Source organism: Herpailurus yagouaroundi, unplaced genomic scaffold (assembly GCF_014898765.1).
Source record: "Herpailurus yagouaroundi ecotype Mexico unplaced genomic scaffold, PumYag 29, whole genome shotgun sequence".
Lineage (NCBI taxonomy): Eukaryota > Metazoa > Chordata > Mammalia > Carnivora > Felidae > Herpailurus > Herpailurus yagouaroundi.
Window position 1 is genome coordinate 118,194,220 of NW_024412377.1, and position 19,058 is coordinate 118,213,277.

The window sequence follows — 19,058 nt, forward strand, 5'->3', positions numbered from 1 at the left end:
TTTCTCTGCCTGCAGGACTTCTCAGCACCTTTAATAGGCTAATTGTAATGTCAACCCCCAAAACTGAATAGGAGTTTCCCAGGCTCTTTTGACCTTAGAATCTAGAATCCCTGACATATTCCTGAGTGCTCTGCTGAAGTCTCCTTGGGAAGGCTAGTCTAGAATACTGGGAATTGGGAGAGGAAAATTAAAAGACGAGATCACTGGAATTCATAGATCTTACCATCTGAGAGGTGGGAGGCACATGGTAGACAATCCTGACTCACATTACAGACAAGAGAATAGTTCCACAGAGCTGAGAATGGTCCAGCCATTGAAATCAGAGGCAGATCAGAGGTTAAAAGCATAGGCTGGGAACAGACCAAGTGAAAATCCTTGTCGTGCCTCCTACCAACAGTAGGATCCATGCCTGAGTTGACTGACCAGACTGATTGTCCAAAAGGGAAATAATACCTGTGAATACGGAGTAGGTTGATATATGCAAAGCACCCAGTGTAACAGAGTAGGTATTAGGAGCGGCTAATTTGTGTCCAGCCTGGATTCCAACAGCATCCTCCCCTCCCAGGCTGATGTCCTTTCCAGTATCCCACGATGGTTTGATGGGTACATGAGGAGATAAGGAGGAGCCGAGGCACAGAAGTGGGAGTTCACAGGGGCATATGGAACATTAGAGAGCCCATCAGAGAGAACATTAGAGAGAAATGATATTGACAGAATGAGGGAAGGCCTGATTGTGGAGACAGTGTAATAGTAAAGCCTGTATCTACTGCTCACTAGCTGTGTGATCCTGAGCAAGGCTACTCAGCCTATCCTGGTCTATCTCATCAATAAGGACAGGGAGAATATCTCCCTGAAAAGTTTGAGCAGTAAATGGGATAAGGTGTGCAAAGCATGAGGACCAAGAAATGATAGATGTCATTACTGTTGGCAGTTGTCATTGGGGTCTCTGACACACTAGCTCCCTGTTGGCAAATCTGACACTTGCCCAGTGCCTCAGTCTGGACTGTTAGGATTGTCATCAAGAGTGTTTCCTCACCAAGGGAGCAAAGTTCTTCTCTCCATCACAGGTCTCTTCTTTCCTGCTCCTGATGTCTTTGTGTTTTAGAAGCTAGTTGGAAACCATGTAGGTCAGCAGAATTTTTTTTTTTTTTTTTTTTAGACAGAGAAAGCACTAGTAGGAGTAGGGGGAGGGGGGATAGAATCGCAAGCAGGTTTCACTCGCAGCTTGGAGCCTGATGCGGGGCTGGATCCCATGATCCTGAAATGATGAGCTGAAATCAAGAATTGGATGCTCATTGAGGAGGGCACTTGTTGGGATGAGCGCTGGCGTTGTATGTAAGCCAATTTGACAATAAATTATATTAAAAAAATAAAAATAAAAAAAGAATTGGATGCTCAACTGACTGAGCACCTAGGCGCCCCCAGGTCAGCAGGACGTTTAATGCCAAGCGAGAGGTTACCAAGAGAAATACTCAAGCACTGGATCCTTTTGCATCAGGTGTTTAGTAAATTACATGGACCACACAGTGATGTTCCGTTTGTATTCCACTAGCTCCTTTCTTTCCCTCTGATAATGCAGTAAAATCTCACTTATTCATGTCTATAACTAAATTTGTGTGATTGTTGGATATGTGTTTCTTCCTCTGGCCTGTGAGTTCCATGAGAGTAGGACTGGATCTATCTTGTTCCTTGTGTTCTTGGTATGTAGTACAGGGCCTGGCCTGTGTCCATCCAACAACACATGGTTTTTATTTGTGTGTTCTAAGTAATGTACTAAGTACTCTGCACATGTGTCATTGCATATCAAAGACACTTAAATAACTGACAAGTAATTGTTCAGGGTGAATTAGTGAAAACCTTGAATTAAAGATGACTTCCTATGGAATATATTTTTTCGTACTTTTCAAGGAATTGAAACAAATTTGAGGTGAATAAAGCATTGCTTTGATAGGTTCCTTTCAGGACCTGTTGAATTAATAGATAAGTATTATTTTCCTGTAAGACTTAAAATGAGTTGTCAATATCCATTCATCTAATGTATTTACTGAGTATGTCCTAGGTTTCAAGGAATATAGCATGACAAAACAGACAAAACTCCCTCCCCTCATAGACCTTAGGTATTAGGAGACACAAAATATATTAAAGGCCAATGCATATAAACTGGAGGAATGGGGCAGTGGGAGGAGGGGTTGCCTCACTGCTGACAGGCTACAGACATTAGAATTCAGGGGTGAGGAGTGCCTGGGTGGCTCAGTCAAATAAGCATCTGACTTCACCTCAGGTCATGATTTTGCAGTTGGTGAGTTCGAGCCCTGCTTCAGGCTCACTGCTGTCAGCACAGAGATCCTCTCTGTCCCTCTCTCTGCTCCTCCCCCACTTGCGCTGTCTCTCTCAAAATAAACTTTAAAAAAATAATAATGCTAGAGGTGGCCTGAGGGTCTGGGCTTCTTGTGGTGTAGACATCTTCACAGGGTCATACGAAGTCCTGAGGTCCCCAACCTATGCTTGTGGATGATGGTGTAAGGCTTGAACCCATGCATGTTGTGTAGAAACTGTGTTTCATAAATATTGGGAATGAGTTTTTTCTTTTGAGGACTTTGGCTTTATAAGAAGGATAGAATAGAACCAAGCATCATTAAGAGCCCCTCCACTCACTGTCCTCTAGTTAATACACAATTTAAAATATTTAGTGTCATCATTAGGGGGAAAAGAGCCTTTCTGCTTGGTGATTCGGTGATTCTATGTAGATTCTACCCTGGTTACCTTCTTACAGCTACTAAAATAAGGCCTTGTACATGACACTAGGCAGAAGTGATTCATGGTTAAGAACAAGGACTTGAAAGTCAGCGAGATCTGAGTGCAAAGTGCAGCTGTACCTCAGTCTAGCTGTATTGTCCCCTGGTGACACAGCCTCTCTCTGCCTTAATTGTTCACATCTGTAAAATAAAGAATTATTGTTTCTATGTCAGAGAACTAGTGTAAGGATTAAATGAGATAAAGCATGGAAAGCACAGGGCCTGGAACATAGTACGCTCCCTGTCAGCAGAAATTATCAGTACTATTCAGTGTTGCTGCTGAATGAATGAAAGCAAATCATCAACTTGGTATTAAGACTTGGATATGCGGGGCACCTGGGTGGCTCAGTCAGTTAAGCGTCCGACTTCAGCTCAGGTCATGATCTCACAGTCTGTGAGTTTAAGCCCTGCGTCGGGTTCTGTGCTGACGGCTCAGAGCGTGGAGCCTGCTTCGGATTCTGCGTCTTCCTCTCTCTCTGCCCCTCCCCTGCTCATGCTCTGTCTCTCTCCGTCTCAAAAATGAATAAAAACATTAAAAAAAATTGAGACTTGGATATGCATACACATGGTATAAGGTGCCAAGTGCTATGCTGGCCAGTACATTACCGATAGCCTGCCCTCTGTGTCGTACATAAGAATGGGTAGTGGGCTGATGAAAGAATTGTCGTCTTTCCTCTCACCTCCATCTTCTGGGGCTGTCATTTTCGGGCCTTACAAGGTTGCTACAGTGGCATCCCAGTAGGCCACATGTGTGGAGAACAGATTGCTAGGTATAACCTTGTAAACATTCTTTATGTCATTTAAATAGCCCACAAGTTCTGTAGTCCTCAGTCCCACAGTCTCAGTCTCAAATAAAATAGGATTGGCTGATGCAGAAGCAGGGCATGCTAATGAGGATAAAAATAGCTCCTGACATTTATTGAGAACCTACAATGTGTCAATCATATGTTCCGAGCAATATGCATCCCCCTTCTGCAGCTGGGAAAACTGAATCTCGGCGTAGTAAATAAAATGTGAACAGCTGGTAAGTGACAGAGGCAGAAATTGATGGACTCCAGAGTAGGTCTGCTTATCCCTTCCCATTGACTGCAGGTGCATCAGGTGGAGATGACCAAGCCTCGGGGCTCCTGCTTGTCTATTGAGATGTTGGCATGGAGCTTGCCTGGCGTTTCTAAGTGCCCAGTCCTAATGAGATTCCCTTGAAGGGCAACTAATGTGAAAATCTAGTTTTCAAGGCCAGGGGCCTTCATTAATGCTTGATCAAAATCCAAGAGGTTTTTCTGTTTCACTGGGCTTAATTCTCAAGTTCAGTTCTGATTGATGAGGGTTTTTTGTTGTTCTCTTACATGGTTAGGTGAATATTACGATTTTGGTTTGGCTGTTCCAACAAGGTTTGAAAAAGAACTCATTGTAGTCGTGGGTTTTCTACATAGAATTGGATGCTGACTCTGTAGAGCAGGAAAGAGAAATCTCTGGAGGATATGTTAGCGAAGTAACCTGCAGGCTGGTGTTTGGTACAGCCTAAGATTGTGATACAAACACTTAAGTGAAACCATACTCAGTTGCCATTATTTTAGGTTAAAAATAAGTATGGGCAAATGTCTGTAACTGTGCATCATACATGCTGAGCATGCAGATGGCAAAGAATTCATTCATTTATCTAACTTTGGTTCTAATCAAGCAACACATGTTTATTGAACATTTGTGCCCAAGTCTTTAAGTACAAAGAAAAACCAAAAAGAAGCTCACACTGCAATTGCAGTAAGACAAACATGCATAGTGTTAAATAGCAATGTGAGAGTACCAGAGGTCTTGTTAAATAAGTGGGCCGGGGTGCCTGGGTGGCGCAGTCGGTTAAGCGTCCGACTTCAGCCAGGTCACGATCTCGCGGTCTGTGAGTTCAAGCCCCGCATCGGGCTCTGGGCTGATGGCTCAGAACCTGGAGCCTGTTTCCGATTCTGTGTCTCCCTCTCTCTCTGCCCCTCCCCCGTTCGTGCTCTGTCTCTCTGTGTCCCAAAAAATAAATAAACGTTGAAAAAAAAAATTTTTTTAATAAAATAAATAAATAAGTGGGCCAGACCAAATGTGGGGGGCTTCTGTGAAAAAAAAAAATCATTTAAGGCAAAGATGGTATGCGAAGGATGAGGCGTAAGAGCCCAGAGGGATTTCAGTCTGTGAAGACAGAACAATCAGGCCTAGAAATGGGAACACTCAAAATATACCTAAGCTATGTTCTATATATTCCATTTGAACCAGAGAAGTTCAAAATCAAGATCGACATGTTACAACAACTTTTGATGGGCTGTGCCTTTATTCGTGTAAGTGGAAATCAGCTGAAGCTACTGAGGTAAGAAGTGCCTGGATAGCAGAGCAAAGGGACAATATACACAAAAGACAAGACTGAGGCTCAGCAAAGCAACACTATTAAAAACCATGACCGAAGAGATAGGAAAATAAATGTCCACACAAAAGCTTATACATGAATATTCATAGCAGCATTATGTGTAATAGACAAAAAGTAGACACCCAAGTGTTTATCAACTGATAAATGGATAAACCAAATCTGGTATATCCATACAATGAGTTATTATTCACCCATCAAAAGGAATGAAGTGCTGATATCCAATAGAGCATAGATGAACCTTGGAAACAGTTTACTAAGGGAGAAAGTAGTCACAGGAAAACCCTACATTGTATAATTCCATTTATGGGAAATTTCCAGATTAGGTAATTTCATACAACCATAAAACAGATTAGTCATTTCCTAGGGCTGCAGGAGTAGGGAAGCAGAAGTAATTGCAAATGGGTATGGAATTTTTGAGGGTTAGTTGGTGAAAAGTTTGAAATTTAGATTGTTGCAATGCTTATACAAGTATGTGATTATACTGACAAAAACAATGGACTATAAACTTCAAATGAGGAAATTGTACAGTATGTAATTTTATATCTAAAAAAAAACCCATAAACACATTTTTAGGCATCTCAGATGACTCCAAGTTTTGATATGTGAGGTGACCCACAAAGACCAGGGGAGTTGGGTAACAGAGGTAGATCCATAGACCTGGAGCTTGGAAATGCTCAGGGCTAGATCCATCAATGTACAGGCCCATGTGAGTCCTTCCATGAGAAGGAAAATACAGAAACCAGTAACCACTTTCTGCTTCCAGGGAGATGACGGTTCTCTATTAGTACCTTACTCACTTTCTGAAGATTCTACTCCAAGTTAGACTGTTGTCTTTCTAGCTGGCCCATACATGGTAGAGTTAGTTGAAAAGGATGTGCTCATTTTGTCTTGTTTTGCTTCTGCCGTGCAGTTTTTGAAGAGCCCGAAGATCCAAGCAACAGGTCGTTTTTCTCCGAAATTATCTCTTCGATTTCGGATGTGAAGTTCAGCCACAGTGGGAGGTATATCATGACCAGAGACTATCTGACCGTTAAAGTCTGGGATCTCAACATGGAAAACCGCCCCATTGAAACTTACCAGGTACGGACCACCACCCACCCATAGTTCCGTAAGGCACTTCCTTTGTGGACCTCCAAGTCAGCTTCTGCCTACAAAGGCTTACAGTACACAAGAGTAAAAGACAGTACATCATCATAAATTCCATAAAATGGTCCAGCCTGCAATTGCTATAGGATTTAGACAAGGGTACAGAAGGAGGAGCTTGGATTCAATTTAACCCATATCTACTGACCATTTAAATGTGGGATGGATACTGCAGATACAGAGGTGAACAAGACAGACACGGTCCTGGTCTCTTTGAGCTGACTGTGTGATGGGGAAGCCAGATGATGAACAGGGAACTGAGTAGGCGGTGATGCAAGAGATGGTACTGTGTGCATGGGAGCACACACAAGGAGGGTCAGTCTGGCAAAAAGAAACCCTAAGGCTGAGTCTTGAATGACAGGAGCTAGCCAGAAAAATCATAATGTTAGAAGGATAGTATGTTCATAGCTGGTGTGTTCAGGAAGTTCTTCTGCCCATGTTCTGTATTCAAGATATCAAGAAGTCTAGAAATCTAGGCCCTGGTAAAGAACATTAGGTTATTTTGTCTTCAGGCTGAGTACAATGGAAAACCATTAAAAGGTTTTGGAGGAAATGATGACAGTTGGGGCTCTGGAATTGGCAGCATGCGGATAGAGGGAGAGGCAGGAGGAGAGTCTGTGAGTTTCGCTTGCTGATTCAATATGAAGAGAAGAGCAATCAAGAAGCGTACACGTTTTTGGCTTAAGCATTGGCTAAATGGTTGGTAGGTTTATGGACCAAGGGAACAAAGGAGAAGGCAGTGTGCAGTGTTTAGAATGGCTTTTTCTTAGAAGAGGAAGACCAGGTTTTGAGGTAGAAAGGATTTGAGGAAGTTCATTTCAGGTAAGAGCACAATGGAAGCAAAGATCAAGAGGCAGGAATAAACTGGTCTTTTTAAAGATATTTTGGGTTAGATTAAAAGAAGTACAAAAATTCTAGACAGGGATTTAACTTACCTATTCTTCTTGAAACATAATTCACATACCCTAATATCCATCCTTTCGAAGTCTATGTGAGTGTATTCACAAAGTTGTGGAACCCTCACCACTATCCCATTCCAGAACATTTTCATCATTGACCAGCACATTCTGGCTGTGCTAGGGAGGGGAGCCTATAGAGGGACATAGTAGCAAACACAACAGTAAAAAAGTTATTGCAAATTCTGGCAAAGGCTGAGAGTAGCTCAGATGAGCTTGTGATGAATGGAAGTGGCCAAATTCTTGTAAAATCTATAGGAGTTGACAACAAATTGGATATGTGATGAAAGAGGAAACGAGGTTTTTTTATCCTGCCCAATTAGGAAAATGGCAGTGCCATTTTATGCAGATGAGGAAATCGAGAATTTTGTTTGGGACATTTTGGACCAAATAAACATCCAGAAACTGCAAGTAGGCAGCTCAGTTGGAGTTTGGGTATATCTTAGCTTAAAGAAAAGAAGAGGTCAGGACTGTGCCCTGGGAACCTGGTATTTACAGGTTAAGAAAAGGCAAACTAGGAGGAATGTTCTGGGAGCCAAAGAGACTATTTCAAGGAGAAGGAAACACCAACTACTAAATGCTGTTGCTAAATCAAATAGAAATGGGTAGAAAATAGGCCAATGGATATAAGTGGAGGTGAGTGGTAGTAATGAAGGTCTGATTTGCGTGGGTTTCAAGAGAGACTATAAATGGAAGATGTGAGTGCAATGAGTACAGATAACTCTTCCAAGAAATTTTAGTTTGAAGGGCAACAGAGAAATGGAGTGGTATCTGGAATGGGATATAGGCATAAGGAAAGTATATCACAGTATACTTTATGCTGATGGGAATAAGCCAGTAGATAAAGAATAATTCAAGCAGCTAAGTGCTTGAGGGAAGCAAGATGGAACAGGTCCACTGTAGAATTGGTCTTAGATGAGAAGATGGACAATCCATCCATCAAAGTCAGGAGGTTTGTAAATTTTGTGATGGGAACAATAGATGATTTCTTCTTATGGCTTCTATTTTCTCAAAAGAAGGAAGGTTCATTAGTTGAGTGAGAAGTATAAAACACTCATCTAGGGGCGCCTGGGTGGTGCAGTCGGTTCAGCGTCCGACTTCAGCCAGGTCACGATCTCGCGGTCCGTGAGTTCAAGCCCCGCGTCAGGCTCTGGGCTGATGGCTCGGAGCCTGGAGCCTGCTTCCGATTCTGTGTCTCCCTCTCTCTCTGCCCGTCCCCCGTTCATGCTCTGTCTCTCTCTGTCCCAAAAAAAAAAATAAATAAATAAATAAAAAAAATAAAAAATAAAACACTCATCTAAGACTGAGTTGAATACAGAAGTGTTGTAGAGTTGCTCAAGGATCCACTTGAGTACAATGGAAGGAGAGAGGAAGTCAAATTTGTTGAAGGTACATACTAAGGGTGTGATTATAATGATGGATGGACCACTAAACCTCAGGTAGTAAGGAGGGAAATACTGGGTGAAGAAAAGTAGACAGGAAAATGGATTTAAAGACTTAATGGAATCAAGATAGTAAAGGGAGTGAACTAAAAAGGTAGGAGGTAGCAATAAAGTAGTACTTGTTAAACAGGTACACTTAACAGTCATGGCAAGTCTCATAACGACCAAGGAGGCAAAGGAAAAAAAACACTGAAAATGATGAGGCCAAGTAACTGAGAGACCAGAAGAATGATGGCAGGGGATCTGGGTGTTACAATTGCCTCAAGGAATGTGGCAGAGGGACTCAGAACTGTTGCTGACTCTAACAAGGTAGACAGCAGGGAGTCTTCAGGGAAAGCAGGGAGCTCTTCAGAAGAGGTAAGGAATCATGGTCTGGAGCAGCAAGGAGCCCACCTACTCCACCTTGACACATATGAGCGAAAGTCCTGCTACTACTGTGGCCACAGGAGAAGCCAACCTTTCAGAAGAAATTCAGAGAGAAGATTGAGGACCCCCCAGGACTTTGACCAACTGTGAGTAACACAAGGTCCTATGAGAAGGTTTGGGGGCCAGAATGAAGACAACATATGTAATTGAGATAGTTTGTGGTTGAAATAACCTGCCCTATATATTTGGAGTCTTACTGTCCCCTAGATCCTTCCAGACTTCAGGGCCCCGCTTCACAGCACTTACCTTCAGGCTCTCACCTTCAGCCCAGGGCTAGAGCCAACTGGAACGTCATCTTCCAACTACACAGACAAACATCTAGTGTTACGAACTCCATACCAAACAGAGGGCAATGTCGAGTAGAACCTGAATGTGGGTGGTGTTGACAGGGGTGTAGCCTGCTGGCAAGCCTGGATTAGAGAAAACTGGATTTAGGCTCTTCAGTGGCAGGAGCAATTAGCACTTTCATTTTAGAGAAAGTGCTTTAAGCACAAAGCTAGTTTTAGAACACAGTGAGCTGTGACATGGAATAATAAGCATTTTATGAGCCTGCTTCTCAAACCAAGTTCAGCTAGTGGTAGATGTGGAAGTGTTCTTTGTCAAAGGCTATGAAATAGGTATCCTAGCACATGTATTGAAGTGCAGTGTTACAAAAGTGTATTTCAACTTTACATAGCATATTTCAAAGCAATTTAAATTCATATGCTATATAAAAATGTTAATTTATCAAAAATGGTAAATAAAGTCTGAATTCCTAGAACACTGTTGAAAAAGACTGTGAGGGCTGGCCCATAGGGAAATAATTCCATCATCAGTTACTAATACCTTCCCTGGGGAGTGAAGTAAGTAATGTTCCTGCTGTGTATTTTCATACATGCATCAACTGGTCTCAAGCATCTTTCCAGGAATAACAAATTGTAGACTTATCTATAATTAGCTATTTTCAAGTTTTCCTACAGGACAGGGGTTGGCAAACTGTGGCTGGTGGGCCAAATCTAGCCTCCATTTGTTTCAGTACAAGAAGTTTTACTGAAACACAGCCACATCTGATCATGCATATATTGTCCTTGGTTGCTTTCACAGTACAGTGGCAGAGTTGAGTGGTTGTGACAGAGACATTATAGCCCACAAACCCTAAAATACCTGCTGACTCTTCACAAGGGAAGTTTGTCAACCCCTGAAATCTAAGAACCAACCAATAGAGTTGACTCTTGCTGGGCCTCATGAGCGGTCCATTAACTGTACAACACCAGGCTTCCATGAGTTCATGATTTAAGAACCTCTATGTTGAGAGGTTCAGTTTAGTGTCAAGAAAGCCATACACAATAGGAACATGGACAACAAATATTTAGAACATGAAGAAAACATCAAATTGGGTGAATCTTAAGTTGTCTCTTGCTCTGTATATTAGATGTTTCTAATGAATGTTCTTAACCTTCTCTTCTCTGATGGAGGTTGGTCCATCTTGTTTGCCTCAGGTTTTCTTTCCTGTTTTAGCAACACAACATAAAGATAACATACCTTCATATTCCATGTTCTTTTTCTGTAGAGGACTTGAAGCCAAAGCAGTAGGAACAACCCAAAATTTAGCTGTTGAGGAGGAGAAATTATTAGTTCAGACCAGATTTTCCTTTGGATCCCTCCTGACTTTTGTCTTTCACGAACTATTTATAGTTTTGGGCAATGTGGTTCCTCCTAATGGATCCACACTTCCAAACCACCCATGTTTTGATATGCTCATAAAGAAGAGTATAGGCTGAACCAAAAAAATTTTTCAGTCATTACAGTGAAATACTTTTCTAACACTAATTACAGTGAAAATAATCATCTATCCCCTTCTTAGAGCTTTACAGTTACCAACCATTGTAGGATTCTGAGTTCTGTATCATAGAAACTGCTTAACCATGTGTTTTCAAAACCAGTTTCTCTGTTCTCAGAACACTCTGCATCCATGTCTTCTCTGCAAAGTGCTCCATACCACATCAGAGGAATGAGTAGCATGGAGATAAGGCTGAAAATAAGGAGCTATTTGGCTCAAATTTTTCTCCAAAAAGTAGGAAAACTAAAGTATAGGCATGTCTCATTTTATCGCACTTCCCAGATACTGCCTTTAAAAAAATGTGAAGGCTTGTTTTAGCCCCACATTGACCAAGTCTACCAGTGCCATTTTTCCAACACATTTGCTCATTTCACATCTCTGTGTCATGTTTACCATCTCCAAGCTTTATCATATGTTATGATGATTTGTGTTGCATGATCTTTGGCATTACTATCATAATTGTTTCCGGGTGCCACAAACTGTGCCCATGTAAGATGGTGAGCTTAATGAATATATGATGTGTGTGTGTGTGTGTGTTTGCCTGCCAGCCTTTCCCCATATATCTGCTTCTCTTCTGGCCTCCATATTCCTTGGACACAACAATGTTGAAATTAGGCCAGGCAATAACCCTCCAATGGCTTCAAAGTGTTCATACAAAAGGAAGAGTCCCACATCTCTCACTTTCAGTCATAAACTAGAAATGATTAAGCACAGCAAGGAAGCTGTGCAAAAAGCAAGGTAGGCTGAAAGGTAGGCCTCTTACCCAAAACAGTTTGCCAGGGTGTTAATGTTGAAGGAAAAGTACTTGAAGGGAATTAAAAGTGCTACTCCAGCAAACCCATGAGTGGTCCAGAGAGAAAAATGAAACCAGGCCCAACATCCCCTTAAGCCAAAGTATAATCCAGAGCAAGGCTCTAACTCTCTTCAATGTTGTCAAGGGTGAGAGAGATTTGGAAGGTGCAGAAGAAAAGATTGAGAGGTTGGTTCAGGAGGTTTAAGGAAGGAAGCCAGCTGCAGAACACCAAAGTACATCTGAAGCAGCCAGTGCTGATATAGAAGCGACAGCAAGTTATCCAGAAGATCCAGGCATGATAATTCATGAAGGTGGCTACACCAAGCATCATATTTTCAATGTAGAAGAAACAACCTTCTTTGGAAAAAGATGCCATCAAGGAGGTTTATAGCTAGAGAGGAGAAGTCAGTACCTGGCAACAAAGCGTCAAAGGATAGGCTGACTTTCTTGTTAGGAGCAAATGCAGTGGGTGACTAAGTTGAATCCAGAGCTCATTTACCATTCTGAAAATCCTAGGGCCCTTAAGAAATATGCTATATATACTCACCTGTGCTCTACAAATGGGACAACAAAGCCTAGGTGACAGCACGCTCTCTGTTTACAACGTGGTTTACTGAGTGTTTTTAGCCCACTGTTGAGACCTACTGTTCAGAAAAGAAGATTCCTTTAAAAGTATTATTCCTCATTGACAGTGTACCCTATCTCCCAAAAGCTCTGATGTAGATGGACAGTGAGATTAATGTTGTTCTCATATATAGTAACACAAATTTAGACTCTCACACACAGCTGATAAAGCAGCAGGAGGGTTTGAAAGGGTTGACTCCAATTTTGACTTTCAAGTCTTATTATTGAAGAAATACATTTTATGAGGCTATAGCTGTCCTAGGTAAGTGATTCCTCTGATGGATGCAGGCAAAGTAAATGCAAAGCCTTCTGGAAAGAATCTAACATAGTATATGCCATTCAGAGCATATGTCACTCATGGGAAGAAGCCAACACATCCGCATTCACAGGAGTTTAGAAAAAGTTATTCCAGACCTTAGGGAGGACTTTGAGGGGTTCCAGACCTCAGTGGAGAAAAATCACTGCAGATGTGATAGAAATATCAAGTGGAGCCTGAAGATGGAACTGAGTCACCATAATCTCATGATAAAACTTCAAAGGATGTGGAGTTCAAAGAACATGATTTCTTGAGATGGGATCTACTCCCAGTGAAGATGCTGGGAAGACTGTGGACATGTCAACAAAGGATTCAGATTATCCCATGAACTTCATTGATAAAACAACAGCAGAATTTGAAAGAATTGACTCCCATTCTGACAGAAGCTCTGCTGTGAGTAAAATGCTATCAAACAGCATCACATGCTACAGAGAAATCATTTGTGAAAGAAATAGTCCATCAATATGGCAAACTTTATTGTCTTATTTTCAGAAATTGCCGCAGCCATGAACACTGAGGTCAGACCTACTATTACTAAAAGAGGACAGCTCTCTGGAAATCTCATGTTTAGCATTTTTTTAGCCATTAAGTATTTATTAAGGTATATACATTGTTTTTTTAGATAAGGAGATTTATTGCACACTTCATAGACTACAGTATAGTGTAATCATAACCTTCACATGCCCGAGGAAAGCAAAAAGTTTATTTAACTGACTTTGTTATGATATTCACCTTAATGCAGTGGTCTGGAACCCACAATATCTCCGAGGTGTGCCTACACTGGAACAACAAATTTAGCTTCCATTGCCCCCGGCTTCTATTTCCTCTGTGACAAAAAACCTAGAAACAAGTCAATGACAAGTCCAGAAAAGGCATCAAAGACCTCAGTAGACAAAACTATGACCCAGAAGCTAATCCTGTCCCCCACCTGTTTTTGTAAATAAAGTTCTGTTAGAATACAACCCCACCACTCATTTGTTTATGTATTACTTATGGCTACTTTCACATTACAAGGGCTGAGCTGAGAGTTTGCAGCAAGGTCATATGGCCCACAAAGCGTAAATATTTACTCTCTGGCCCTTTATAGAAGAGGTTTGCCAAACCCTGGTCAGGATCAAGAATCAGTCATATTTTTGCCCTCAGACTCTCTTCTGCTTCTTTGCTCAAAAGACTCCTAACAATCACTAGAGATCTTCAGCCCTACAAACAGAAATGGCCTTCTACATCAGACTTGTACCACGTCCAGGATGCCCAAAACATGGCAGGAGAAGGAATGACAATGAGTTCAGCTACAGCAGAGTTATCAAATGCCACACATGGATTCTCTTGTCACCAAAGCAGTGAAGTAGGTACCCTGACAAGGCCCAAGACTGCAAGCGGCCATTTGCAGAGTTACACTTTCACTGTCCAAATGACTCAGCTTTTCAATACCCAAAACATCTCATCGAACATGGGATGAAGGACCCAACCGTGCTGAACAGTCTCATATAAAATTCACATCCAACAATTTCATGGGGCCCCAGTGCCTTCCAGCAATGCAGCATTGATTCCTAAGCCTCTCCTGCCCTCCCTCACTCTCAGCTAATAACCTTGCTTCTTAAAATGCCAATGGGAGAAATGCTACATACTTCAGGGATGCAGGCTTTATGTCAGACTTTCCTCGGCAGCTCCACCTGCATGGACATCTCCAAATGATCATACCCAAAAACACAAATGGCAACTCCATCCTTCCACTTGCTCAAGAGATAGGTCAAGGAGCCATCTTGATTCCCCTTCTCTCATACTTCACAGGTGCATCATCCACGAGTCCTATCAGGTCTCCCTGCAAACATGCTGGGGTCCTATCAGGTCTCCCTGCAAACATGCCGGGAAATTTCACCATTTCCCACCACTGCTCTCACCAAATCCAAACCATCATCTGTCATCAGGTTATAACTAACCTCCCTGCATTTGCTGGCTGGCTTACATTATCGCAACACAGCTCAGTGATCCTTTCTGTGAGGTCTCCTCACCTTTCTCAGAATAAAAGGCCCATGTGAATGTTCATCTGCCTCCACACTGGAAGAAAACACACAAAGGGTATTGTGTTCACTGCCTAGCCCAAGCTCATAGTAGGAAGGCAGTAGACTTGTGTTGAGTTAAAGATGCAATGAATGGTGTCCTCTAATGCCTACTAGCCAATCAGTTTAGAAAAGGGGGCTGTACCACCTTCGGGGCCCTTCTATAGGTCACCAGCTAGTTCAGCAAAGTTTTTTAATCCACACTCACCACATAAGCAGCTCATCAATCCATCCTAATATCCCCTGGCTAAAGAGAGCCCAGCCTGGATTCAGACCTGGGCCACTGGAAGAATTAACAGCTCACATCCGAAGAAGAGGTCTTCACAGAAATAATCATTTTTAAAAATAATAACTGACCCTCTGATTTATTTCCCCAACAGGTGCATGACTACCTCCGCAGCAAGTTGTGCTCCCTCTATGAAAATGACTGCATTTTTGATAAATTTGAGTGTGTGTGGAATGGGTCAGACAGGTAAGAAAGGCTGTGTGGCTAGGGAACCTTCCAAAAGGTGGGTCCTGTACTTGCCGAGGCCCTGGGCAACTGATCGTAAGGAGGTCACAGCCAAAGGGGGATGAAAATCAGGCCCCCAGCCCTGGTAGGAGTCCACTGTATGGGTCACCAGATTTCCCTTGAGCTCAGACCTGAAATGAAGGGCACCATGTGTTGAGACCCTCGAGTCCTCTTACAGGAATGGCACAGGTGAGTGTGTAACATCCACGAGAAAATCCTGTTTTACATACAAGACACCCCCAGAGCTACATCAACATGGCTGAAATGAGTAACACTAACAATCCACCTCCCAAGTTCCAACCTAAGTAGCTCAGATTATTGCCAAGTGTAATTTCTAGGTCGAAAATTATCCCTGACCACTTCTGGTGTACCCGGCCAAAGGCCCTGGTCATTGGTTAGCTGAATTCTAGTTGGCCTCATTTATCATATCCCCTCAAAATGATTTATTATTGTTTTAAGGCCTTTTATTTCAACCATACTTCATATTACCTTCTAATGGTTCATTTTTAGTTTGACAAATACAGATGATTCCCCGACTTCCAACATGAAGTACGGGCTACTAGGAGCTGATTTAGTTTGTTGAGGAATGCGGAGCCCACACTAATGTTTGGAAGCACTCCATTTGGTCATGGCAAGGCACTAAGATTCGAGCTTTTAAAAACAAGCTTTTCTGACCATTATTCGGCCTGCTTTGTCAGTGAACCAAAATGTGCCTTCCACGTAGCAGGCCTGGCAAGAGTCACCACATGTCAGAGGACCCAAGTCGCAGCACCCATTTGGTTATTAGGCAGAGGAAAGAGACAATAGAGCAGCTGTGATGTAGGAACAAAAGCTCCCCAGGGGGAAGCGTTTTACATTATTTGTATATTTGTATCAATACATTGATTCATATAGAATTCACTTTTTCATTGTTGATTAATAGATGTGTCCTATTTGTTACTGTTCCAATAACCTCTCTTAACCTAGACTCAGTAAGTACTTATGTGTCACCCCCTCACACATCATGTTCTAGAATCCTGACCACAATCTGACAAGGTTGTTTTCATCATCCCCATTTTATAGTTGTAGAAACTGAGGCTCAGCCAGGTCAAGCAACCTTTTCCAGCTCAGGAGCTAGTATGTAGTAGAGACAAAAGTAAGAAGTTTTCAGTTTGAATCTTAAGTCAGCATTGTTTTTTCATAACATCACAGTTTCTTTCCATAACCAAGAAAATTCTTGGTTCAGATAAGGTTTAGAGTTTTAAAAACACAAAAATAAATAGGAAGGACTCTGTTTGAAAGCAGGTCAAGTGATGGTGGGGCCAGCAAATGGCAGTTCATGGGAAGCCATGAGGCCAAGTGGCTGAGTGCTAGGCCCTGGGGTTAGTTAGGCACATGTGGGCTGGAGGCCTGAGTGTGTCACTTCCTCGCAGCGTGACACTGTGCTCGTCACCTGTGCTCATGTGTAAGTCCCCCCTCGGGGATGAATGTAAGGCAAAATGAGACTGCGGCCGTCAAGCATTCTGCACCCTTTCTGATAAGGTAACAACAGCTTATTCTACTACAGAGACCAACACATTTCACAACATCCATTCCCTGGGCCAGAGTAACCAAATCTAGCCACTGATCGATTTGCCTGACACAGCTGATCCAGTTCGTAAAAACCTATTTCCCCTGGCTGTGGCCCCATGCTCTCAGCTTCCCCCTCCCCTGTCTATGCCCTCATGCCATGTGAACACTGATGAGGTATATCCTCTCCCAGTGCAACCAGACCATCAGGGCTTCACCCAGAAATGAGGCCAAGCCAGCCTGTCCAGGGGCAGCTCCTGTGGGATGTTACTGAGGCAACATTATCCCCCTCTCACCTGTCACCAGTAAAGACTCAGTCCCTTGCATCTGGAAGGCTTTGGCAGTCACTGCTCTCAGTAAATCGTCAATACGCTTGAGGATGGAGAGGTCCTATAAAAACATGGAAGCCATCTGTGAATCCACTGGCAAGGCTTCTTTCCCCTCCCAAGTTCTTTTAAAATTTAAATTTGTTTACTCTCTTCCTGAGGGAAACCATGATGACATCCACTTTTTAGGTAACTTTTGTGGCAAGGCTAAACCGAGAGCTGGCTCTCAGCAGAGGGAGGATGCACATGGGTCAGTGCGCTATACACTCGGGGTTTCTCCCACCATGCCGACTGACTGGGGACAGCCTTGGAGCTTGGGCAACATGGAGGCCCCACTACTACAAAGTTTCCAAAGTGTTCCTCCTGTCGCGACCTCGCTCCAGCCTCACAATGCTGAGGGAGGTAGGGCTGGTATGATTAAAACCACCGGACTCATTTACAGACCCAGATAAGGGATCTATCCAACAGAATTACCAAGGAGGATTATCACAGCCCTCCATTTGCCAATCCATCAAAGAGCTTGTTGCTTTTAGTGATTCAGGACTTAGACCACAGTCACATTGTTGAGCCTGTTTGGGTTTTTGGTTTTTCATAAAACTTAGGGTGTAGCTGCCCATGATGTAACACCATTAACTCCAGAAAGACACAATGGGGATAGGTTACTGCCTTTCTCCAGAGCACTCAGTCACTCCCTATTTCCTCTCTACATTGCAGCGTCATCATGACAGGCTCCTACAACAACTTCTTCAGGATGTTCGACAGAAACACCAAGCGTGATGTCACCCTTGAGGCCTCGAGGGAAAACAGCAAACCCCGGGCTATTCTAAAACCGCGAAAAGTTTGCGTGGGGGGCAAGCGAAGAAAAGACGAGATCAGCGTTGACAGTCTGGACTTTAGCAAAAAGATCTTGCATACAGCTTGGCATCCTTCAGAAAATATTATAGCAGTGGCGGCTACAAATAACCTATATATATTCCAGGACAAGGTTAACTAGGAGGACAAGTTATTACTTAATAATCTCACATACTGAATACTAGTCAAACATGTTTTTAAATGTTTCTTTTGGTCTTCATTTGATGCATTGACATTAATTTCCCTATGCAGAAAACAATTGGAATAGAATTAAAAAGAGTCCAACTTTCCCAGATCCCCAGTTCTAAGAGACTTTTGTCAAACCCAATAGGTTCTGAGACACTTGTGTTTAGAATTGAGAGCTGCCAGCTAACACTAATTCTCCATAGTTGACTTGAATTTCTGATGCTTTTATTGCCCGGTTTTCTCTGGTGGGTCCAGTGTTTTGTTCCTAGGTGTCTGCTGAGATAAAATGAGGTTGTCTGTAGTATTTAAAGAGAAAAGAGATAAGTTTTTTTTTAATTAAGCAATTCCATTTGATTGAAAAAAAAATCAACAAAAAAATAAACACCGTTTACTCTTAGAGACATTCTCCTTTTTTGTGTGTGAAAAATCACAAGGAGTCAGCATCCCCTGCCCCCACAGCACTTTTTATTAACAGTCTCATTTGAACCAGAGATTTATTTCATGAGGCCGCGAAGAGGACCCAGAATGAGAAGGGAGGGGACACATCACCACTGCTATACTCTTTTTCTTTGTAAGCGCCATAGAAACAGCCTGAGAATTTGGCTAGGAAACCCCATGAATGCTTCAGGGGACATAAAGAGAACACTTTCCACACAGTGCTTCTCAGAGTTAGCTTGGCAAGGCCATGTGGGGCCAGATTCCATCTGCTGCCTTGTTATGCCTGCTTTTTGTAATTTTAAATGGCTCCATATAATCCTCTACTTACATGTTGGTTGGCTTTTTCTCTTCAACCTTTTCCAGTTTATTTATTCCATTGACTTCTAAAGGCCAAGGTCTGGTTGTTTATTATCTGGCAT

General features: G+C 42.5%; 1 protein-coding gene across 11 annotated transcripts in view; it reads left to right on the plus strand.

Annotated features, from left to right (window-relative positions):
* Positions 1-18,598, plus strand: part of PPP2R2B (protein phosphatase 2 regulatory subunit Bbeta) — a 515,907-nt gene extending 497,309 nt beyond the window's left edge. For all 11 annotated transcript variants that reach the window (XM_040453565.1, XM_040453529.1, XM_040453555.1 and 8 more), the window contains 3 exons: positions 6,110-6,279; positions 15,159-15,250; positions 17,878-18,598. In XM_040453565.1, the coding sequence (XP_040309499.1) occupies positions 6,110-6,279; positions 15,159-15,250; positions 17,878-18,157 (542 nt within the window). In that variant the 3' untranslated portion in view covers positions 18,158-18,598. The remainder of the gene's footprint in view (positions 1-6,109; positions 6,280-15,158; positions 15,251-17,877) is intronic.
* The last annotated feature ends 460 nt before the right edge of the window (positions 18,599-19,058 follow it).